Genomic DNA, 25,020 nt, shown 5'->3' on the forward strand with positions numbered 1-25,020 from the left:
AAGGGTACAAATCCTTCTTGGACTTGGGAGTGATGTCCTTGAAGGTTGCAAATGGTACATCCCTTTCAGAAAAGAGAGGAATAAAGAAGACAAGTACAGAACAATCAGCCTAACAACTGTATTGAGGACATTTCAAAACAAAAAACTAAGACAAAATAAATCCATATATTAATAAATAACATGTCAGTACGAATTTGTTAAAGGCACATCATGATTGAGTAAATTTTTAAAATAAATTTAGAGTACTCAATTCATATTTTCCAATTAAGGGGCAATTTAGCGTGTTCAATCCACCTACCCTGCACATCTTTGGGTTGTGGGGGCGAAACCCACGCAAACACGGGGAGAACGTGCAAACTCCACACGGACAGTGACCCAGAGCCGGGATCGAACCTGGCACCTCGGGTGATTGAGTAACTTGATTCAGTTCTTTGATAATGTGATGGAGGTGAAATACCACATAAATAGTTTTGTTTGCAAAATGGCTAAACAGCAGCACTGGTAAATGTTTGTTTTCTGTATGAGAGACCCGTTTACAGTGGTGTCCCTCAGTTAGAACTACTGCTCTTTTTGATACAAGTAAATAACTTGGACTTATATATACTCAAGAGATAATGGCCACAATTTGGCCGTGGGCGCAAATCCCGTAATGACCACAAAATCCTGCGAGGCCAAAAACGGGGTTTGCGCCAGTGAGATCTCAGAATGAGATAGTCTCCCTTTCCCCCCCGGTGACATAATTAGGTGCATACCCAGGAAGGGTGTGTGCCCTATTTGCATAAATTAACATTGCAATCATGGGCTTGATACCAGACTTCCACCCTCGTCCCAACTACCCACATGGCATTTATTTCCAAAATGGAGCCTGTGCCTTCTCAGAAAGAGGAAATACTTTGATAAGCTGTGCTGTTTATATTACAACACTGCACTACAAGGTTTGTGATGAGTATTTCAAAGAAGCAAAATGCCAAAGTTCCACAGAGCGTTTTTCACAACAACAGAGTGCAGGAGCACAAAGGCAAGTCAACCTCAGTTTATGTAGCAAGTGTAATATCGCCTCCTGGAGATATTTGTATACATCATCAACTTTGTATTAGCTAAACTACAACTGGTGGCCCGAAGCTCTGGAATTCCCAACCACTTCCTTCTTTGCTTTTAAAACCAACTCTTCAACCAAACTTTTAATCATGGATTTTAAGGTCTCATTTTGGTTGATAATTTTTGTCTCATAATGCTTTTCTAAAAGCACCGTGGGATATTTTACCATATTAAAGATTCTATATAAATGCAAGTTGTACTTGCTTGTGAAGGAGAAAGAGCAAATTATATTTTTTTAATTTTAAAATAATCTTTAAATTTCTAACATTAGCACACAGCCAACATGAAAAATGTTACCAATATTTAGGTTGTATTCATAAAACTGTGTGCACTCACTTAAATAGATATGAATAGGGCTTTGCTTTTCCCAATTTGACAGCCGTTCAGGTGAAACATTATTATCCGATGTTAACACAATATATAACTGCATTGCTGTCTACACAGCAATGATTGAACTGTTTACTGGGGCAGGACTGTTTATTCAATTCTTATTACTACGTACTTGTCAATTCATTCTTGTACCAGGTAACAGCTTTATTGGAGAATGGTGCCTACCATTACATATACGAGAAATTATTAGTGGTTTGTTATAGACCAATTCACTTGTTTGATCAAAGATTTTCCTGGGTATTATTAAATGACAATTTCTGTTTGATATACAATTTTACTTTCTAATCAGGTGTCAATCATGATATTTGAGTCTTAATTTCAATAAAAAATGTGCCAAATGTTAAGTTGGAAGCTGCAGAATGTGCACTGCTTAAAAATGGCATCTTTACTTTAAAACAAATACCACTCCCATTAGATTATTTCCAAACTCACATTGAAACAAAGAAACAATCCACAAAGGTATTCAGAAATTCTGTAACTCAAAAACCACCTGAAAAATGCATAATTCTCATTGCATCTATTTCATTGACAAGCATTTTAGATCCTCTTTCACAATAAATACAGACGCAAGTGTGTAAGGGTCAAACCAACATCGGCATTCTTTTATTTCCCCATGAAGCATTATGTAAAGAACAAAGTTGAAGATATGCATAACATATTAAGTCACTTGAAGAGGGTAAGGTGACATACTGAGGACAGTTAGTTCTGAAATTCCTTTTTGGGTGGGATGGGGGAGAAGTGGAAGGACATAATCCATATGATAAAACTTTGGTCTGGTGATGCAGGGGGTTGGGGGAGGAGCAGGGGTGAGTGGGAAGACATGCGTCCCATGGCTGCATTCCAGGTCAAAAAGAAATCTTGTGAATATGACAGGATCCTTGGAAGTGTGGAGGAACAGAGGGATCTTGGGGTCCACGTTACATAGATCCACAAAGTTGCCACCCAGGTTGATAGGGTTGTTAAGAAGACGTAAGGTTGTCATGATATCCATATTAACATATCATGGTGCAATCACACACACACACACTGATGGACAGGTCGACGGACCAATCAACACACACGCAACATCACAGCCAATCACCAGTGAGAGCACACGCACTATAAAACAGGGAACACCACAGTTCCCGCTCATTCTACCAGGAGATAGCTCAGAGCACAGAGCTCACAGCGTGCCACTCAGACATAGACCATGTGCTGAGTGCCTCACTAAGATAGTGCTAGGGCTGGGTCCACAGGTTAACTGGTGAAGTACGAACCACAGCCAGGAGTTAACAGTTGTTATTATACAGAATAATAAAACAGAGTTGTACCATCTACAACCGTGTTGGTTCGTTTGTGTATCGGAACACCCAACACGACAAAGGTGTGTTGGCTTTCATTAACAGGGGGATTGAGTTTAAGAGCTGCGAGGTTTTGCTGCAGCTTTATAAAACCCTGGTTAGACCACACTTGGAATATGTGTCCAGTTCTAGTCGCCTCATTATAGGAAGGGTGTGGATGCTTTGGAGAGGGTGCAGAGGAGATTTACCAGGATGCTGCCTGGACTGGAGAGCATGTCCTATGAAGAAAGGTTGAGGAAGCTAGGGCTTTTCTCACTGGAGCGAAGAAGGACGAGAGGTGACTTGATAGAGGTGTACAAGGTGATGAGAGGCATGGATAGAGTGGATAGCCAGAGACTTTTCCCCAGGGCGGAAATGGCTGTCACGAGGGGACATAATTTTACGGTGATTGGAGGAAATTATAGGGGAGATGTCAGAGGTCGGTTCTTTACACAGAGAGTGGTGGGTACAGGGAATGCACTGACAGCGGAGGTGGTGGAGTCAGAGCAATTAGGGACATTTAAGCGACTCTTGGACGGGCACATGGACAGCAGTAAATTGAAGGGGTTAGGTTAGGTTGATCTTAGATTAGGATTAATGTTCGACACAACATCGTGGGCCGAAAGGCCTGTACTGTGCTGTAGAATCATAGAATTTATTTATTATATTATTTATTAAAGATCCTAATTTTGCAGGCCGGTCCGCAAGCAGCATCCGCCATGAAGCACGGCATGGCCGCTATGGGCTGTCACCATGTGCATGCACGGCCACGGACCCGGAGATTCTCCAGGCCGTATTGGCAGTTAGAGCTGGGAGCTCAACGCTGCCTGACTGCTAGCCGCAACCTCCCCCCCCCCCCCATCCCGCACCCCCCCCCCACCCGCACCCCCCACCACCCGCACCCCCCCCCCCCGCACCCCCCCCCAACACCCGCACCCCCCCCCCTCGCACCCCCCCCCCCCCCCCCCTCGCACCCCCCCCGGTTCACCATTGCACTCAAAAATCTACAGAGAATGCAGCATGCAAGTTAATTCATCAGTGTCCTGTTCTTAATATAAATTCTTAAACATTCATGGAGCATAACAGGTTATTATTCACAAAAAGGACCATCTCACTGATGATAGTCTTCCAATTAAGTTCAAATTATGTTTTGAATAATACAGCTTTCTGCTTATTCATTAAACAAAATGGAAATAGGGCAGTGAGAAGGCGAGGAGACGCTGGGTGTGAAGGGACTAGATTATTGTTAATACTGGCATGTATTAGACTCCATATTATAATCAAATGCCCACTTCCTAGAAAAGCTAAACATTGCCCCAAACTGGCACCCGAGCACTGCCAATTAAGAGGCAACTTAGCGTGGCCAATCAGCCTAACCTGCACATCTTTGGGTTGTGGGAGTGAAACCCACACAGACACGGGGAGCATGTGCAAACTCCTCACAGAAAATGACCCAGGGCCAGGATCGAACCTGGGTCCTCAGCACCGTAGGCAGCAATGCTAACCATTGCACCACCATGCTCCTGCCAGCCGGGCAACCTGGCACTCGGTGGCACTGTTAGGATGCCTGGGTGGCAGTACTATGGTGCCATCTTGTAGGTGGTATCTGCCAGTGTCACTGTGCATTACTGATGATGAGAATGAATGTTTAAGGAGGTGGATAGGGTACCAATCAAGCAAGCTGTTTTGTCCTGGATGGTGTCAAGCTTCTTGATGGTTGTTGGATCTGCACTCATTCAGGCAAGCGTAGAGTATTCCATCACACTGACTTGTGTCGTGTAGATGGTCTTGGGGAGTCAGGAGGTAAGTTATTTGTCTGTGGAATTCCTAACCTCTGACCCGCTCTTGTAGCTGCAGTATTTATATGGCAAGTCCAATTCAGTTTCTGGTCAATGGTAAACCCCAGGGTGTTGATAATTGGGGATTCAGCGATGGCAATGGCATTGAATATCAAAGGAAGATTGTTAGATTCTCCATTGTTGGAGATGGTCAATGCCTGCCACTTAAGTGGCAGATAATATTCACATCGCACATCACCCCATGTCTGAATGTTGTCCAGTTCTTGCTGCATATGAACACAGATTGCTCCAGTATCTGAGGTGTCACAAATGGTACTGAACATTGTGCAAACATTAGCTAACATCCCCAATTCTGATCTTATGATGCAAGCAGCTGAAGATGGTTGGGCCTTAGACACCACCCTGAGGTGCAGCAAAGTTCTGGGCCTGAAATGATTTACCTGCAACAACCACAACCATCTTCTATGGGCTAGGTATTACTGCAACCAGTGGAAAACTATTCCCCTGATTCCCACTGACTTCAGTTTTGCTACGGTCCTTGATGTCACTCAATGACTTGACAGCAAGGGCAGTCCTCTAATCTCACTTCTGGAATTCTTCCCATTTGGATAGATTTGGACCAAGGCTGTAAAGAGATCAGAAGTGGAGTGGCCCTAGCAGAACCCAAACCGAACATTGGTGAGCAGATTACTGTGTAATAACGAGGATACCTTCCATCACTTTGTTGATGGTTGAGAGTAGACAAATGGAGCAGTAATTGGCTGTGTTGGATTTGTCCTGCTTTTTGGTGGAGAGGACATACCTGAGCCAATTTCACATTGTTGAGAAGATGTTATAGCTGTACAGGAACATCTCGGCTAGGGACTCAGCTAGTGCTGGAGTACAAGTCATCAGTACTACAGCTAGAATGTTGTGAGAGCCAATAGCCTTTGCAGTACCCAGTTCCTTCAGCCGGCCGTTTCTTGATATAAGATGGAGTCAATCAGATTAGCTGAAGACTGGCATCCGTGGTGCTGGGGACCTCAGAACAAGGCCAAGATGGATCACCCACTTGGCACGTCTGTCTGAAGATGTTTACAATTGTTTACGCCTTCTCCGTTGCACTGATATGCTGGGCTCCCCCATAATTGAGTATAGGGGTATTTGTGGAGACTCCTCCTCCAGTTAGTTGTTTAATTGTCCACTAGCATTCATGACTGGGTGTGGCAGGATTGCACAGCTTTGATCTGTTTCTTCAATTTGCGATATCACTTGACTCTGTCTATCTTCTCCCCATGTCTGCGTGGGTTTCACCCCCACAACCCAAAGATGTGCAGGTTAGGTGGATTGGCCACACTAAATTGCCCCTTATTGGAAACAAATAATTGGGTACACTAAAAATTTTTTTAAAACTCTGTCTATTGCATGCTACTCCCACTAATTGCCACTATAGGCAAGTAGGCCTATATCGTAGCTTCACCAGGTTGACATTTTTTAGATATGCGTGGTGCTGCTCCTGGCTTGCCCCCCTGCACTTGTCATTGAACCACAGTTGATCCCCTAGCTTGATGGTAATGGTAGAGTGGGTAGATGTGCCAGGCAAAGAATTATAGATGGTGGTTGAAGACAATTTGATTGCTGGTAATGGTCCACAGAGCCTCATGGATGTCCAGTTCGAGTTCCTAGGTCTGTTCAAAATTTATCCCATTTAGCACGGTGGTAGTGTCACACAACACAATGAAGGGTGTCTTCAATGTGAAGATGGGATTTCATCTCTGCAAGGAGGATGGATTGTCACTCTTCCCAATAATGTCACGGATGGATACATCCAGGACAGGTAGATTGGTGAGGACAAGATCAAGTAGGTTTTTCCCTTTTGCTAGAAAAATGACCGCAGAATTTGTTAAGTGCTGTCACAGTGCAGATTTATAGCACTCAGGTCATTTCAAGGAAATTAGTTACATTCAAGGCAATTCATCATGTTCAATCATAGAATTTACAGTGCGGCCCATCGAGTCTGCACCGGTTCCTGGAAAGAGCACCCCACTTAAGCCCACAACTCTACCCTATCCCTATAACCAAGTATCTCTACCTAATCTAAGGGCAATTTATCATGGCCAAGCCACCTAACCTGCACATCTTTGGACTGTGGGAGGAAACCGGAGCACCCGGAGGAGACCCACGCAGAAACGGGGAGAACGTACAGACTCTGAACAGACAGTGACCCAAGCCGGGAATTGAACCTGGGATCCTGGAGCTGTGAAGCAACTGTGCTAACCACTGTGCTACCGTGCCGCCCTCATTATCATAATGTTGTGAGTAACATGAAGCTCGATATATATGCAGCCAAACAAAATAGGTTGCAGCAAATATAGGCAACAATTGTCAGGGAATCGCTCATGTGTACCAGCTACCTGCTAGCTTCTGCAAGATCAATTTCAATCATGATGAATTTCTAAAATTCTAATACGAACTTCAAACATCAATAGTTTTGCCAACAACTGCTTCATATGATTTGGTGAAATTCAATACACTTCATCTTACATCAACAATATCAATATTTATTTAGTACGAAGAGTACAAGTCTATAACTGTCGATTGCCATTTCTGTAGGTTACAAAATACTGACAAATCTCCAGCAGCTCTTCACAAGATTAGTTAGAATGTTCCATCCTAAATCACAAAGAGCCAAATCAACAGCACGCTCAATCCTTGTCCTAGGGAAGTTAATACCAAACACCGAGCTGCGTTATTGAAATTCAACTGTGCTTGGTCTATTTAAATAGATATTTTACCTCACTTGTATTAAACAATTCATAATATTAACTTCCTTGGAGTTGCAAAGAACCTTTTTCCACACAGCACATAGTACTTGTGATAAAGAAAAAAAAGACATAATGCAAAGCACTTGGAGGCAGTTTGATTAAGAAAACAAGCACAACTGAATGTTGCTTTATATATTGAAAAATTTGAATGCGACATGCCTGCATAATCGGGGGTCTCTTTTCTTTCCCTTTCCTTCCAAGATCGTCTAACCCCTTCAGTGAAGAGAACAAACCCTTTTTACTTCTTATTCGCTGAGACAGGGACAACGTTCTTTTCCTGAGTGTTGCTTCATCTCTGGAACAATTCTTTAAAAAGAAAACATAAAATCATGTAATGTTTATAAGTTTTACTTCAGATTTCCATTGCTGATACCAATTTGCTTCTTTAAAATCTGATGAACTCTGAGAATGCAAAAAAGTCATTTAGTCAAGCTTGAATTAAGGCATTTTTCAAAAGTACAACTATAGAAAAAATAATTGCTTAAATAGAACTGGAATTATTATATCAAAATAAATAGTCACTAATTGCTATTGTGGGGGCGGGGGGGGGGGGTAATTTAACCCCCAAAAACAATGATGCTTGGACAGGTGCAAGTCTAAAATGTAAAAATTCTAAATCCCAACTCCGCTCCTTGTCCACCCACCTCAATGGATTTAATAGCGGCTGGACAAAGACAGACAACTAATCTGCTCCCAGGGCGTGGGTTGCCAATTGAAATATTAAGAGCTTGCGTGCCTCATACTTATGCATATTTCAATTTAATCTTGGACAACTAATTTTCCCATATTTTCTGGAAATCTGACAGCAACTGGGACCCGAGGACTGCCGGATCCAGGAAGCAATTCTTGTTCCACTTATCTGCTAGATCTAGCGTACCTTCACGATTGGCCTGACCCCAACCCTTCTGATTTTCCTCTGATCTGCCCCACCCCTGCACCATTCTGAGGTTACACCTACCGGATACTACAGCCTGTGCCTAGAACCATAAAATCCCTACAGTGCAGGAAGAGACCATTTGGCACTTGCATGCACATCCCTGGGCCCTAAGGGCAATTTATCATGGCCAATCCACCTAACCTGCACATCTTTGGACTGTGGGACGGAACTGGAGCACCCGGAGGAAACCCACACACACACGGGGAGAATCTGAAAACTCCACACAGTTACCCAAGCCAGAATTGAACTCGGGTCCCTGCTGCTATGAGGCAGCAGTGCTAAACATTGTGCCACCCCATAATTGTGTCATGTGTTCCTTCACATCACTATCTGGACAGTACTGCACTCAGTCTCACGTTAACACGATATGTAGAAGACCCATATGCTACAACTCCTCCCCAAGTCTTTATCCAATGTATTTCAAGTTATTCCTGTTTACCCCTCATTATTACTACCCATCCCCCACAAGTCTCTATGAGTTCAAAGGTTCATGAGGTCTGGAGGCCTTATAACCCTTCCATGTCTCATTTGCATGACTGTCAGAGGAGTAGACGGCTTGGTCGTTGCAGGTAATCCTTGTTAACTTTGAAGGTTGCTTTTGCATCTGGGTACCTTTTCATCCACTTTTTCCATTTCTTGTTATTGAACCACTCCTTGTCAATTCATCAGTTGTGGTGATAGGTAATTGTGGACGAATGCTGTACTTGTCCCACAGTATGTTCCCCTCTTCTTTCCTCATATGGCTCACTGTGACACACGTGGAAGTTCAATTTCAACAATGGAACTTCCTTCCCACTTGTTTCAGTTTTAGAATTACTTTATTCTTTTCCCATTCTTTTTCAAGCTTTTGAATCTTTTCTTTCTGTTCAGTTTTGCAGATTAGCTTATTTTGGGTAACATCAGAAAGCTTTCTTTCATTCACAGCCAGCGTCTTGCTCCACACAATCACCTGCTGCTGCAGTTCAGGTAATATGTTGGGATATCCAAAAAGATACATTTTTGCGACTTCAGAAGATTCCCTGCCTCTCTGGCATCCTCGTGTGGTTTACTCAAGTACTGCCGTCAACCTTTCGCAGTTGGTTTTCTGTGCTCGGTGTGCTCCTCAACTTGACATTTAGTATCCTATCGAAACTGGTTGAGGACTCAACGCACTGCATTAGGATGACTTAGTCGTCAAGTTCACCAAACCAGTTTTCTGGCTTTCTACTTAGACCGGATGTATGCCAGTAGTTTAAAATTTCTCTTCTGCTGGACACCAAATTTTCTACTAGGTTTGGCCCTTTGAGGAGTCCAATCTGATCTGGTGAGTGGGATTTTTGATCCATACTTAAAAATGTTAGGTTCAGCTTTAAGAATTTGCTGAAATTCAACACGGTTTCGCCATTCATTTGAAGAGAAAAGGGTTTACCCAGTTTTGATGGGTTCTGGCTGCAATGGCACTTGGGGTCAACCTTGAAAAACGAAATCAAGCCTTTGTTTTGAGTTCCATGGTCGACATCGCCAAGTCCCGACAAACCTTGGATCTTCCACACATGACCGATGTGAAAGGGCCGCTCCTGCGTGGTTCGGAGTTTTTACATTTGGTCAGACCCATGCGCATGACCAATGTAAATAATCTGAACTGTGCCTGGGAGGCGCTTACGGTGCACGTGCGGGAGACCCAGGTTCGGCAGGACTTGACGTTGCCACAGAGCACATGATGAAGGCCCAGTCCGTGTGTCAGCACAAATAGCAAAATTTCCGAAAACCCTGGGGAGATAAAAGCCAGGCTTGTACACAGATAGGATAACAACAGCTACTTGGTCTTTGGATTTTAGAGGATTGGTGATGCCTCTTGCTCTGTCCCAGAATGTCTAATCTACAGGGAGAATCCCTCAAGAGCTACATTGATATCAAGTAAGTTGAAGCATCATTTCAATACAAAACATCATTCAGTCTCCAGCAAAGATATACACAATACTTCAAGCACCTGAAAGAAGAAAACGTAAAGCAAAATCAACGTATGATGGAGTGTGTGCGGGTTTCTGATGATGAGCAGGAGGCGAGTTAACTGGTGGCTAAGCTCAAAGTGAAATCAAAGAAGCTGAAACCCTAATTCTGCTGGCGTGCAAAAGTATTGAGAGAGTAATGTAAGGAGATGATGCTGCCAAAAAAATCAACAAAGTTCCTTTTTGTGATAATACAATCTGATAATACAATCTAACAGTGTATTAACAAAATGTCAGTTGATATTGAATAGGTGCTTCAACAAAAATTAGAAATGAGTGGAAAATTTGACCTGCAGATTGATAATGCAACAGATATTAGTGGACACCGCCAGCTCTTAGCCAATGTCAGTTATGTTGATGGGGATTCTATCCTATCAAGAGAATTTCTTCTTTTGCAAAGAATTGCCTGGTCATGCGACCGGAGACGAAATATTTTGTGTCACAACTGCTTATCTGGAGGGAAACAATCTTAACTGAACCAAGTGTCATAGCATCTGCACTGATGGAGCAGCTTACATGATGGGGAAGGTCAAAGGATTCATGAGGAAGGTGAAAGAATAGAATCTTGACATCCAGGCCAGACACTGTATCCTGCACGATGCTAAAACAATGCCATCTGAGATAATTGCATTATTCGGCTAAATAGTGAAAATCATGAATTATGTGAAGTCACATCTTTGAAATTTCACATGTTTACTAATTTGTGTGAAGAGATGGCAGCCAAATACCAATTTGTACTCATGCAACCCAAGGTACTGTCTTGGGGAAAGGTCCTCTTGCTTGTTTATGAGCTCCGTAACATGCTGAAAGCGTTTTTGGCTTTGCATAAACTGCCACACAAAGATTTACTTGTGACAATTCTTCATATGCTATGCTTGCGTATCTTTCAAATATATTCAGCTACTTGAATGAGCTGAAAGTTAAAATTTAGGGAACAATGAAAACATTCTGACTGCCACAGATAACTTCTGTGATGGCCTTCATTCATTCTGGGCTACATTCACCACTCCCCCCCCCCCCCCCCCCCCCCCCGGCCCATCTGGCCCGGGCTTGCAAATTCCTACCAACTGTCCTGGTTTGAGACAATTCACACCTCTTTAACCTGGGATTACCCCGCTCTCTGGATCTGTAAAGACTTAATTACCTGCAAATGCTCGCATTCAAAGTATCGTCTTGCATCTTTGACTTTGTCTATATATATGTTTCTGGAACCTACCTCTTCATTCACCTGAGGAAGGAGCAGTGCTCCGAAAGCTAGTGATTTGAAACAAACCTGCTGGACTTTAACCTGGTGTTGGAAGACTTCTTACTTTATTTTGAGTTTTAGGTAATTGCGAATTGAAAATCAATACTCAAGTCCTGTGGCAATATTAATTTCTGCCGGAACACATGGGCGAAAGATTACTCTTACCTACTCTGCTAATTTGGCAAAGAATTTAATTAGCTTGATGAAATCTTCTCTTTTGAAATCCATACTGACAGCTCTCATGTTCAGTTTCTATTACGTCTTTCAACAAGGATTCCTTTATCTTTTCTAACAACTGTGTTATGCTATAGTTAAGGTCTATAGTTTCCTGGATTTTATTCCTCCCTTTTTTAAATACCTGTATAGGGATCACATGAGCTGTCCTATGGCACCATTCATTTTTCTATATTTTTAATATCTAGAATTGTTCTCTATGATCACTTAATTAGGTGTCGACCTAAAGTTTTGTGCTGAATGTGAAGAGGGATACCTGTGGGAGAGGAGAAGAACAGAATAAGTCAATATTCCCATCACAATTTCCCTGTCTATCCTTACCAGAGCATGAAATGAAGAGGCAGAGAAGATGCCCAGCCTGCTAAGTGCCAATTTGGAAGGTCGACTGGCAGCTGCAAGGAGACTCTTGGGGTTGGGTAGCTCACCTCCCTGAAGACTAGCCAGGTAACAGCGCATTCGAAACAGGTCCACATTAAACTTTTCCAGGTTATGCTCCCACTGCTGGATCTGGTAATGAAGGCATTAACAGAGAATTATTTACCACAGTTTTCAATTCATACAGCCTTATGGATTATTTGCAGTTCCTATTCAAAGTAACTTCTTTATGAAAAATATACGTTTTACATCGTATTTTATGCCAAGTTCATTATAGTCTCGGTGTTCCCCCGCACCATTTCTTTGCACAAATGGTCGGAAACAGGCTCCGTTATCAAAACTGGTCACAAAATTTCAATGGTCATTTGGCATTGTTTAGATCTAAAAAGTAACTCATAAGTTACTTATTGTAATTCACATATCTATACCTCCTATCAATCAAAAATACGGAACATATCAGCACTATGTAGGTTAAGTTACTGATGTTCATTTACAATGGATGATTTGCAGAAATAAAATTGGACTAGTGTACATTGTTAGCTCTTGCACAGGATGTGGGTGCCACTGGCACGGGACATGTATTTATTACCTATCCCTAATTGCCACCTTTTTGATCTGCTTTAGATCATCTGGTGCAGGTACACCAAAAGTATCTCCTCATCACTTCCGTGGGAAATCGCAAAATGTTTTGCACTCGACAGATTACTTCTGAACTGTAGTCCCCATTGTTATGTTGGCGAATTGAACAAAATAGGGCCCCTCACACTGCAATTGAATAAAATGACTGGATATAATTTTTTTCATGATGGTTATCGAGAGAAAATGTTAACCAGGATATTGGGAGAACTTCCTGCTCTTGGACAAACAGTGCCATGTCATCTCTTTGAACCGTTTCGGGAAAGATTTTAGGTCTGCCTAAGATGCTGAATGGGTCCTTCGGATTAGCGTTCCATTTATAAGATGGCACTTCCAATATTACAATGCACCTCAGTATAGCACTGCATGTGTCTAGATTATGTCCCTGAATCCATACGAGGGCTTGAACCCACAAGTGTCTATCTCAGAGGTTCTGCATTACCAGATTGGCTAGTATGGGAAAAATACTATGCAGAAGTGAAACATTGAAGTATGTACGAATGCAATTAATATTCAATGCTCTCCCAGACCCTCTGGCAAACTCTTATATAGAGGCCAGGATTTTCACTTGTGATTTTGGTTTGGAGTCAGGAAGTCTCTCAGCTCACTGTGGCCGCCTTGGGAGAAACTGACCTGAATGGTGGGATCCTCACTCCAAGGGGCAGGGCATGGGTGAGATACAATCAGGTCCACCGCCTCCAGTCACAGATTGGAGTTGGCCACAAGGGTTGCTTTGGTTCTCTGAGACTTTATCCCAGTTGCTCTTATCAAATATTAGGCTTTCTAGATCTCACTCACCCCGCCCCCCCCCGACCCACTTTCTAGGCCCATCCATGTCAACTGAATTCATCTCATGCATTTACCCGTTCCCAAAGGCTCCTCAGAAACTCCATGTTAATACATGTTAATACTCCCCCACCTCCAATACCCACTCATACACTTCATGCCAAAGCATATCCCCACCACCCCCTATAGCTGTTAATGGACACCATGTCAACCCATGCCTCCACACATCTCCTTGGCCCCTTTTAGGCCCCGTGCTAACTTAATGCCAACTCATGCCTACCCACCAACATGTTGCCCGTATAACTTCCATACTTACTGACCCAGTATCCACCATGACAAACCTCAGAGCCATGCTGAGAAGAAATAAAGTTCTAAATATCAATTAAGTCTTTACTAGATCAAAAATCCCATTCATAAAAGTCCATCCAAAATATTTAATTCTCCACAAATACTTAATCGTTTAAGTATGTGTGGGCAGCACGATAGCATAGTAGGCAGCACTGTTGCTTCACAACATCAGGAACCCAGGTTCGATTCCTGGCTTGGGACACTGTCCAGAGTCTGTACGTTCTCCCCGTGTCTGCGTGGCCTTGCTCCAGATTCCTCCTACAAGCCTCAAAAGACGTGCTTGTTCGGTGAATTGGATTTTCTAAATTCTGCCTCAGTGACCTGAACAGGCGGTGTAGTGTGGCGATTTTCATAGTAACTTCATTGCAGTGTAATGTAAACCTAATTGTGACACTAATAAAGATTATTACTGTATTCAAAATCCCACAAATGCAGTGTACCCTTGAATAAACTCTTTGAGCTGTCAATTAAACTATGAATTCAAGAAACTCCTACTGAGATAATGACAGGTTGTAGAAAGCAGTCAAAAATTAAAAATTACATCATAGTAGTTCTTGAGGTAATGTTAACAAACAGCTATTGTAACTACAGGAACAGATTGATTCTTAAAAAATATTTTTTAATTCTCCTTTTTCACATTTTCTCCCAAATTTACACCCAACAATAGACAATAATCAGTAACAAATATAATGTCAATCCCCATATCAATAACAACGATCCCACCCTCCCACCAAATCCCAGACATTAGCCCGCATGTTAATATAAACAAATGACAAAGGGAATCAGGAATCACCCATAGTCACCATTAACACATACAGTCCCCCCTCCTCCCCAACCCCCAACCCCCCTAATGTTTGATGTGATTCAATTCTCGAAAGTGCATAATGAATAATGCCCATGAATTGGAGAAACCCTCCATCCTTCCCCTCAGTTCAAATTTGATCTTTTCAAGCGTGAAGAATTCCAGCAGGTCCCCCGCCACTCCAGGGCACAGGGTGGAAAGGTTGATCGCCACCCTAACAGGATCCGCCTTCGGGCAATCAACGAGGCGAAGGCTATAACATCTGCCTCCGCCCCCGTTTCCAACCCTGGCTGGTCCGACACCCCGAATATGGCCTCCTGAGGGCCCGGGTCCAATTTCATGTGCAACACTTTAGAGATTACCCGAAACACCTCCTTCCAATAATCCTCCAGCTTTGGACAGGACTAAAACATATGAACGTGGTTGCGGGGCCTTCCCCGCAACGTTCACACACATCTTCTACCCCCTCAAAGAGCCGGCTCATCCTCGCCCTTGTAAGGTGTGCTCTGTACACCATCTTCAGCTGTATCAGCCCCAGCCTCACACTCGAGGTGGAGGCAAACAGATTTTTTTTTTTTTTTAAACTCTCACTACAACAGGTTATTTTTATTTTTGAAGGGCTGGAGATTTAAATAAATTAACAGCTTGTAGTCCTTATCCACCCTTCCAGAGCATTTGCTTTTAATCTAAAATTCTCAACTTCCATACTGCGGATTAAAGTCCATGCTACAGCTAAAGTGGGTCCTGTCGAGCAGTGTTTAAATAGCCCAACTGAGTTTGGGTTTGGCTCATCTGTGACTCACTATTGCCGACAATTAAATCAATCAGAAATGGGGGAGAGACTTCCGGATCTGTCTCTGGCCCGCTATTCTGGAAGGTCCACTGAAACTCCATGAAAATACAGGCCAGAATGACATTTTCTTGAAATACATACAAACTATCTTATGGAGTTCTCCGCACATCTGGCAAAAAGTCAATTGAAACTAGCAGCAGCTCTGGAGCCAATATCAATCTTCGTGGAACCAATCTGTTTGGATTATTTTTTGCAACTGTTTTGTTTTAATGTTCTTTTAAATCAAGCACAATTGGCTGGTGCACTGACAAAACTGAGCTGGCCTAAACTCAAAATTAACACAAGAACAACAAAATTGGAAAAACATTTGAAAAGCGGCTTTTACACGGTTTATTGGAATATTTGACTATCTTGCGATAAAATAATGACTGAGACAGGAATCATATGAAAATTCCATGAGATAAAGGAAATGCATAGAATAGGTAGATCTGGGTAAAGAGCTAGATAAAGTACAGAACCAATGAATGACTTCCTTCCTTGCTGTATTTTCTATGTAAATTCCTGCAAAAAAAACTGAACTACAGTTAAGACTGATTTGAATTTCCAATTCCTGGGGACAATGTTACCTTTCAAGGAGCTTTACGATGTTTGGTTACCGTTGACATATCAACTAGCCTCCTAATGTCGTAATGATTTTTGTTTTGAAAACAGCATCAATTTCCCAACTTATGACAGTGATGATAACCATTCTCTACTTTGATGCTCACTGGCACTCACAAGTGCTGAGTGGATGATCCATCTCAGCCTCCTCCGGGGGTCCCCAACATCACAGACGGCAGTCTTCAGCCAATTCGCTCACTCCACATAATATCAAGAAATGGATGAAAGTGCTTGATACTGTAAAGACTATGGACTCTGACAATATGCTGGCAATAGTACTGAAGATATTTGCTCCAGGACTTGTTACACTCCTAGCCAAGCTGTTCGACTACAGATGCAACATAAGCATTTACCCAGCAATGTGGAAACCTGCCCGTGTATCGCCTGTACGGGTCTCCTGGACAAGAGGAAGGAGTTGCATGTGAGGTTCGACCAATTGTCCACAGGGAAAGCGGTCCATCACTTGAGAAGGGTGAGGGGGGCTGTCTATGAATATGGGAAGAAGGCAGGGTGTACGCTGTCTGGCCAGCTCCGAGGGAGGCGGCGACGGCGGAAATAGTTCGGGTACGGGATAGGATGGGGAAGCTGGTGGTGGACCCAGAGTAACTTAATAAAATATCTGAGGAGTTCTAGAAGGATCTATATAGGTTGGAGCCACCGGAGGAGGAGCGGGAAATGAGGGAGTTCCTGGACGGGTTGGAGTATACGAGGAGGATAGACCAGGATGGGAAGGGCCTGTGGGGGAGCAGAAGGTGAAGGAGGCGATTGGGAGGATGCAGGCAATGGGGCCTGATAGGTTCCCAGTTGAATTTTATAAGAAATTTAAGGACAAGCTGGTACCGTTGATGTGGGAATGTTTGAGGATGCAATAGGTAGGGGTGTCCTGCTGCAAACGATGGGGCAGATTTCTATTTTGTTGTTGCTAAAGAAGGATAAGGATCGGTGGAGTGTGGATCGTATAGGCCCATATCTGTGTGAATGTAGATGCCAAGATTTTGCATCAGTGTTGCCGTCAAGGTTGGAAAGATGTCTCCCAAAGGTGATTGGGGCAAATCAGACAGCGTTGTTGAAGGGAAGGCAGATGTTCTCGAACGTGAGGAGGTTGTTGAATATGGTCCTGTCTCCGGTGGAGGGAAAGGAGACGGAGATGGTAGTGGAACTGGATGCAGAGAAGGCGTTTGATCGGGTAGAGTGGGGTTACTTGATGGTGTTATTGGAATTGGACTGAGGTTTGTGGCAGGGGTGCGGCTGTTGCACCAACAGCATGAACTCTGTGGGTGGCACTGCAGCACAGTGGTTAGCCCTGTTGCTTCACAGTGCCAGGGCCCCAGGTTCGATTCCCGGTTTGGGTCACTGTCTGTGCGGAGTCTGCATGTTCTCCCCATGTCTGCGTGGGTTTCCTCCGGGTGCTCCGCTTTCCTCCCACAAGTCCTGAAAGACATGCTGTTCGGTAATTTGGACATTCTGAATTCTCCCTCAGTGTACCCGAACAGGCGCCAGAATGTGGCAACTGAGGGCTTTTCACCGTAACATCATTGCAGTGTTAATGTATGTCTACTTGTGGCAATAAAGATTATTATTATTAAACTCGAGGTATTTTGCACTACACCGGGGTACAAGACAGGAATGCCTTATGTCCCCCCTGTTGTTTGCATTGGCGAGAGAGCCCCTGGCCATTGCGCTAAGGAGCTAAGGCTGTGGAAGGGGATGGGGGTTGGAACACAGTGTCCCGATATGCCAATGATCTGCTGCTGTATGTTTCGGAACTGATTGGTAGGGAGTATAATGGAGCTGCTTCAGAGATTTGGGATGTTCTCTGGGTCAAAATTGAATTTAGGAAAGAGCGAGTATTTTATGGTCTCCCCGCCAGGAGTAGGAGCGGGGGTTGGGGGTTGCCGTTCCGCTTGGAGGCAATCAACTTTAGGTATTTAGGATGCGGGTGGCCTGAGACTGGGGAGAGCTCTGGAAATTTAATTCCCTAGCTTGGTGGGGGTGTGAAGGCCGATTTGTTAAGGTGGGACAATCTCCCTCTGGCGGGCCGAGTGCATTAAAATGAATATTTTGCCACGGTTTTTGTTTTTATTTCAATGTCTGCCGGTCTATTTACCCAAGTCCTCCTTCAGGGGGTGGGCAACCTGATCTCTGGTTCATTGAGTGTGTGTGTGTGTGTAGGGCAGCACTTTAAGCTGGGGGCCAGGTCAGGGGGGAATGCCGATCAGGGGGAGTCATGAGTTTGAGCCGGGGAAGATGGAGGAGAGGTTTCGGGAACGGGATGAGAGGGGAATTAAGGAAATGAAGGATTTGTTCCTGGGGGGAGGGGGGGATGACTCACCAGCCGAGGAGTTGGGAGAGAAGTATCGTTTGGCGCAGGGAGGAGGGTTTAGGTTCCTACAGGTTCTGGACTTTGCAAGAAAGGTTCCCCCGACCTTCCCGATAGCGCTGGCCTCCCCGTTGCTGGAGGTGGTGCTGTCAGTGGGTGGAGTTGGAGAGGGGGCATGTTTTGGCGATTTACAGGGAATCCTGGAGGAGCACAGGGTGCCCATGGAGGGGATTAAGGCGAAGTGGGAGGAGGAGCTGGGGGGGCACTGGAAGAAGGACTGTGGTGTGAGGGCGGGGTTTTTGACCCTGGAGGAAATGAAGTTCGAGGGATTCTACAATTGTCGAGTTTTGTTCATTGTGTACTTTCGGGAGCTGGTTACCATTGATTGCTGAGGGGCGGGGGGTGGGGGGGTCTTCTGGGTTTAGGTGCGATTTTGTATTGCTGGGACTGTTTTTTTTTTGTATGGTGAAAATGATGAAAAATTGTCGAATAAAAATACTTTTATAGACTTCCGGGTGCGGCGATGACCAGCTGAGTCGCACGTTTCGGCAGCTCCCGGTGAAACGGACTTTTGGGCTCTTGATAGGAGCCCCAACGGCAATTTTGACGGCTAAAAACACTGTGCGGTAAACCAGAAGGGAATCCCCCCTGGATACGGATGGAAAAAGGAGGAGAAAGTGGCCGGATTGCAGTGGATCCTTTAGAACAGCGGCAAGGAAGGCAAGCAAAAACCAAGATGGCGTCGGAAGGTGGCAGTTTAACATGGGGCCCTGAACAACAAGAGTTCTTGAAATGCTGTGTGGAAGAGATAAAAAAGGAAATGAAGAAAGAGCTGTTGGCCCCGCTACTACAGGCGATCGAAGGGCTAAAGGAGGAACAAAAGACCCAGGAGCGGGAGCTTCGGGTCGTGAAGGCAAAGGCAGCCGAGAATGAGGACGACATACAGGGCCTGGTGGTGAAGACGGAGACGCAGGAGGCACATCAGAAACGATGTGTGGAAAGGTTGGAGGCACTGGAAAACAACGCAAGAGGAGGAACAACCTGAGGATTTCTTGGTTCTTCCTGAAGGTGTGGAGGGAACGGACGTCCGGGGCATATGTGAGCACGATGCTGCACTCGTTAATGGGAGCGGAGGCCCCGGCGGGTCCGTTGGAGGTGGAGGGAGCATACCGAGTGATGGCGCGAGGACCGAGAGCAGGAGAAATTCCCAGAGCCATCGTGGTGAGATTCCTCCGTTTTAAGGATAGAGAAATGGTCCTTAGATGGGCGAAGAAAACTCGGAGCAGTAAATGGGAGAACGCGGTGATCCGCGTTTATCAAGACTGGAGTGCGGAGGTGGGGAGAAGGAGGGCGAGCTTTAATCGGGCCAAGGCGGTGCTTCATAAAAGAAGATAAAATTTGGAATGCTGCAACGGGCAAGACTGTGGGTCACATATCGAGGGAGGCACCACTACTTTGAGACGGCGGATGAAGCGTGGACTTTTATTGTGGAAGAAAAACTGGAATGAGCGGGTGATTAAAAAGAACGTTTGAACAAAGTGGTGGGGCGAATGTGGGGGCAAAGAGGGGGGTTAAAAAGGGGGAAAGAGGAGTTTTATGTACTAATCCTGCGATGTGGTAACTTTTCTCTCTCCCACAGGTGTTGATGGGGGGAGGAGGGGAGGTGGAGGAGATGGGGCGTTGGCCATTGGGGCGGGGCTAAGGGAGAAGCGCGAGGCTTGGTTCCCGCTGCTATGATAATCATGGCGGGAATAGAGAAGCAGGAAGGAGGGGGCGTCGCACGGTGCGAGCCGAGGTCACGGAGGGGGAAAGCCGAGGTCGGCCAGAGTTTGCTGACTTCTGGGAGCAACATGGGGGGAGTAATTACGCTAGCGGGGGATCTAGCGGGGGGGGGGGGAATTACTGGGTTGCTGCTGCTGGGGAGAGGGGGGAGCTGGTATGGGAGAGGATGGGCGGGGGGGGCACCGCCTGGGGGAGATACAGCTGCGTGGGAACCGGGTGAGGAGCTGGAAAAAGGTGATGGCTAATCGACAAGGGGGGGGGGGGGGGGGGGGGGGGGGGGGGGAGGTGGGGGGGGGGGGGGGGGAGGGGGGGGGTAGGAAGCCCCCCAACTCGGCTGATCACGTGGAACGTGAGAGGGCTGAACGGGCCGATAAAGAGGGCACGGGTACTCGCACACCTTAAGAAACTTAAGGCAGATGTGGTTATGTTACAGGAAACGCACCTGAAACTGATAGACCAGGTTAGGCTACGCAAAGGATGGGTGGGGCAGGTGTTCCATTCGGGGCTAGATGCGAAAAACAGGGGGGTGGCTATATTAGTGGGGAAGCGGGTAATGTTCGAGGCAAAGACTATAGTGGCGGATAACGGGGGCAGATACGTGATGGTGAGTGGCAAACTACAGGGGGAGACGGTGGTTTTGGTAAACGTATATGCCCCGAACTGGGATGATGCCAATTTTAGGAGGCGGATGCTAGGACGCATTCCGGACCTAGAGATGGGAAAGCTGATAATGGGGGGAGATTTTAATATGGTGTTGGAACCAGGGCTGGATAGGTCGAAGTCCAGGACTGGAAGGAGGCCGGCAGCAGCCAAGGTACTTAAAGATTTTATGGAGCAGATGGGAGGTGTAGACCCGTGGAGATTTAGCAGACCTAGGAGTAAGGAGTTCTCGTTTTTCTCCTATGTCCATAAAGTCTACTCGCGAATAGACTTTTTTGTGCTGGGTAGGGCATTGATCCCGAAGGTGAGGGGAACGGAGTATACGGCTATAGCCATTTCGGATCACGCTCCACACTGGGTGGACTTGGAGATAGGGGAGGAAACAGGAGGGCGCCCACCCTGGAGAATGGACATGGGACTAATGGCAGATGAGGGGGTGTGTCTAAGGGTGAGGGGGTGCATTGAAAAGTACTTGGAACTCAATGATAATGGGGAGGTCCAGGTGGGAGTGGTCTGGGAGGCGTTGAAGGCGGTGGTTAGAGGGGAGCTGATATCAATAAGGGCACATAAAGGGAAGCAGGAGAGTAAGGAACGGGAGCGGTTGCTGCAAGAACGTTTGAGGGTGGACAGACAATATGCGGAAGCACCGGAGGAGGGACTGTACAGGGAAAGGCAAAGGCTACATGTAGAATTTGACTTGCTGACTACGGGCACTGCAGAGGCACAATGGAGGAAGGCACAGGGTGTACAGTACAAATATGGGGAGAAGGCGAGCAGGTTGCTGGCACACCAATTGAGGAAAAGGGGAGCAGCGAGGGAAATAGGGGGAGTGAGGGATGAGGAAGGAGAGATGGAGCGGGGAGCGGAGAGAGTGAATGGAGTGTTCAAGACATTTTATAAAAAATTATATGAAGCTCAACCCCCGGATGGGAGGGAGAGAATGATGGGCTTCTTGGATCGGCTGGAATTTCCCAAGGTGGAAGAGCAGGAAAGGGTGGGACTGGGAGCACAGATCGAGGTAGAAGAAGTGCTGAAAGGAATTAGGAGCATGCAGGCGGGAAAGGCCCCGGGACCGGATGGATTCCCAGTCGAATTCTATAGAAAATATGTGGACTTGCTCGCCCCGGTACTGACGAGGACCTTTAATGAGGCAAAGGAAAGGGGACAACTGCCCCCGACTATGTCTGAAGCAACGATATCGCTTCTCTTAAAGAAGGAAAAGGACCCACTACAATGCGGGTCCTATAGACCTATTTCCCTCCTAAATGTAGATGCCAAGATCCTGGCCAAGGTAATGGCAATGAGAATAGAGGAATGTGTCCCGGGGGTGGTCCACGAGGACCAAACTGGGTTTGTGAAGGGGAGACAGCTGAACACGAATATACGGAGGTTGTTAGGGGTAATGATGATGGCCCCACCAGAGGGAGAAACGGAGATAGTAGTGGCGATGGATGCCGAGAAAGCATTTGATAGAGTGGAGTGGGATTATTTGTGGGAGGTGTTGAGGAGATTTGGTTTTGGAGAGGGGTATGTTAGATGGGTGCAGCTGTTGTATAGGGCCCCAGTGGCGAGCGTGGTCACGAATGGACGGGGATCTGCATATTTTCGGCTCCATAGAGGGACAAGGCAGGTATGCCCTCTGTCCCCATTATTGTTCGCACTGGCGATTGAGCCCCTGGCGATAGCGTTGAGGGGTTCCAAGAAGTGGAGGGGAGTACTTAGGGGAGGAGAAGAACACCGGGTATCTTTGTATGCGGACGATTTGCTACTATACGTGGCGGACCCGGCGGAGGGGATGCCAGAAATAATGCGGATACTTGGGGAGTTTGGGGATTTTTCAGGGTATAAATTGAACATGGGGAAAAGTGAGTTGTTTGTGGTGCATCCAGGGGAGCAGAGTAGAGAAATAGAGGACCTACCGTTGAGGAAGGTAACAAGGGACTTTCGTTACCTGGGGATCCAGATAGCTAAGAATTGGGGCACATTGCATAGGTTAAATTTAACGCGGTTGGTGGAACAAATGGAGGAGGATTTCAAGAGATGGGATATGGTATCCCTGTCACTGGCAGGGAGGGTGCAGGCGGTTAAGATGGTGGTCCTCCCGAGATTCCTCTTTGTGTTTCAGTGCCTCCCGGTGGTGATCACGAAGGCTTTTTTAAAAAGGATTGAAAAGAGCATCATGGGTTTTGTGTGGGCCGGGAAGACCCCGAGAGTGAGGAAGGGATTCTTACAGCGTAGCAGGGATAGGGGGGGGCTGGCACTACCGAGCCTAAGTGAGTATTATTGGGCCGCTAATATTTCAATGGTGAGTAAGTGGATGGGAGAGGAGGAGGGAGCGGCGTGGAAGAGATTAGAGAGGGCGTCCTGTAGGGGGACTAGCCGACAGGCTATGGTGACAGCCCCATTGCCGTTCTCACCGAGGAATTACACCACAAGCCCGGTGGTGGTGGCTACACTGAAGATTTGGGGACAGTGGAGACGGCATAGGGGAAAGACTGGAGCCTTGGGGGGGGTCCCCGATAAGAAACAATCATAGGTTTGCCCCGGGGGGAATGGATGGGGGATATGGAATGTGGCAAAGAGCAGGACTAACGCAACTGAAAGATCTGTTTGTGGATGGGAAGTTCGCGAGTCTGGGAGCGCTGACCGAGAAATATGGGTTGCCCCAAGGGAATGCATTCAGGTATATGCAACTGAGGGCTTTTGCGAGGCAACAGGTGAGGGAATTCCCGCAGCTCCCGACACAAGAGGTGCAGGACAGAGTGATCTCAAAGACATGGGTGGGGGATGGTAAGGTGTCAGATATATATAGGGAAATGAGGGACGAAAGGGAGACTATGGTAGATGAACTAAAAGGGAAATGGGAAGAAGAGCTGGGGGAGGAGATCGAGGAGGGGCTGTGGGCAGATGCCCTAAGCAGGGTAAACTCGTCGTCCTCGTGTGCCAGACTAAGCCTGATTCAGTTTAAGGTATTACACAGGGCGCATATGACTGGAGCACGGCTCAGTAAATTTTTTGGGGTGGAGGATAGGTGTGCGAGGTGCTCGAGAAGCCCAGCGAATCATACCCATATGTTTTGGTCATGCCCGGCACTACAGGGGTTTTGGATGGGGGTGACAAAGGTGCTTTCAAAAGTAGTAGGAGTCCGGGTCGAACCAAGCTGGGGGTTGGCTATATTTGGGGTTGCACAAGAGCCGGGAGTGCAGGAGGCGAGAGAGGCCGATGTTTTGGCCTTTGCGTCCCTAGTAGCCCGGCGCAGGATATTGCTAATGTGGAAAGAAGCCATGCCCCCGGGGGTGGAGACCTGGATAAATGACATGGCGGGGTTTATAAAGCTAGAGCGGATTAAGTTCGTCCTAAGGGGGTCGGCTCAAGGGTTCACCAGGCGGTGGCAACCGTTCGTCGAATACCTCGCAGAAAGATAGACGGAATGGAAAAAAGAAGGCAGCAGCAGCAGCCCAGGATCGGGGGGGGGGGGGGGGGGGGGGGGGGGGGGGGGGGGGGCGAAGGAGGAACCAGAAGGACTCTCAGGGTTGTTAATATATACTGTATAGTATGTATAGGTCGTTGCTACATATAATTATATATTGGACTGTTAAATTATATTTTTGGAGAGTGTTACTTGTGACAAGGCAGTTGCCAATTAGGGCTAGTTTTCACTTTTGTTATTTATTATTTATTCATTTTTTTGTTTGTTTATAAAATAGGTCATTGTTATTTGTGTTGTTATAATATTGTGTAAAGGATGCACAATGTACTGTGTTGGTTGACCAAAAATTTTCAATAAAATATTTAATAAAAAATAAAAAAATACTTTTATAATAATCTTCTCACCAGCCAGGATAAAGCAGCCTGTTTGATCGGTACCCCATCCACAAATAGTCACCCCCTCCATAACCGCCATACAGTGGCAGCAGTGTGTACCATCTACAAGATGCACTGCAGGAACTCACCAAGGCTCCTTAAGCACCTTCCAAACCCATGACCACTACCATCTAGAAGGACAAAAACAGCAGATACATGGGAACCCCACCACCTGGAAG

At 45.9% G+C, this 25,020-nt stretch overlaps 1 protein-coding gene across 4 annotated transcripts in view; it reads right to left on the minus strand.

Moving 5' to 3' along the window:
- The window catches only part of LOC140422747 (rho guanine nucleotide exchange factor TIAM2-like), a 586,909-nt gene that overhangs the window by 277,462 nt on the left and 284,427 nt on the right, over positions 1 to 25,020 (minus strand). For all 4 annotated transcript variants that reach the window (XM_072507702.1, XM_072507695.1, XM_072507699.1 and 1 more), the window contains 2 exons: positions 12,137 to 12,322; positions 7,570 to 7,716 (listed from right to left, as the gene is read on the minus strand). In XM_072507702.1, coding sequence (XP_072363803.1) covers positions 7,570 to 7,716; positions 12,137 to 12,322 — 333 coding nt within the window. The remainder of the gene's footprint in view (positions 1 to 7,569; positions 7,717 to 12,136; positions 12,323 to 25,020) is intronic.

Source organism: Scyliorhinus torazame, chromosome 1 (assembly GCF_047496885.1).
Source record: "Scyliorhinus torazame isolate Kashiwa2021f chromosome 1, sScyTor2.1, whole genome shotgun sequence".
Taxonomy (NCBI): domain Eukaryota; kingdom Metazoa; phylum Chordata; class Chondrichthyes; order Carcharhiniformes; family Scyliorhinidae; genus Scyliorhinus; species Scyliorhinus torazame.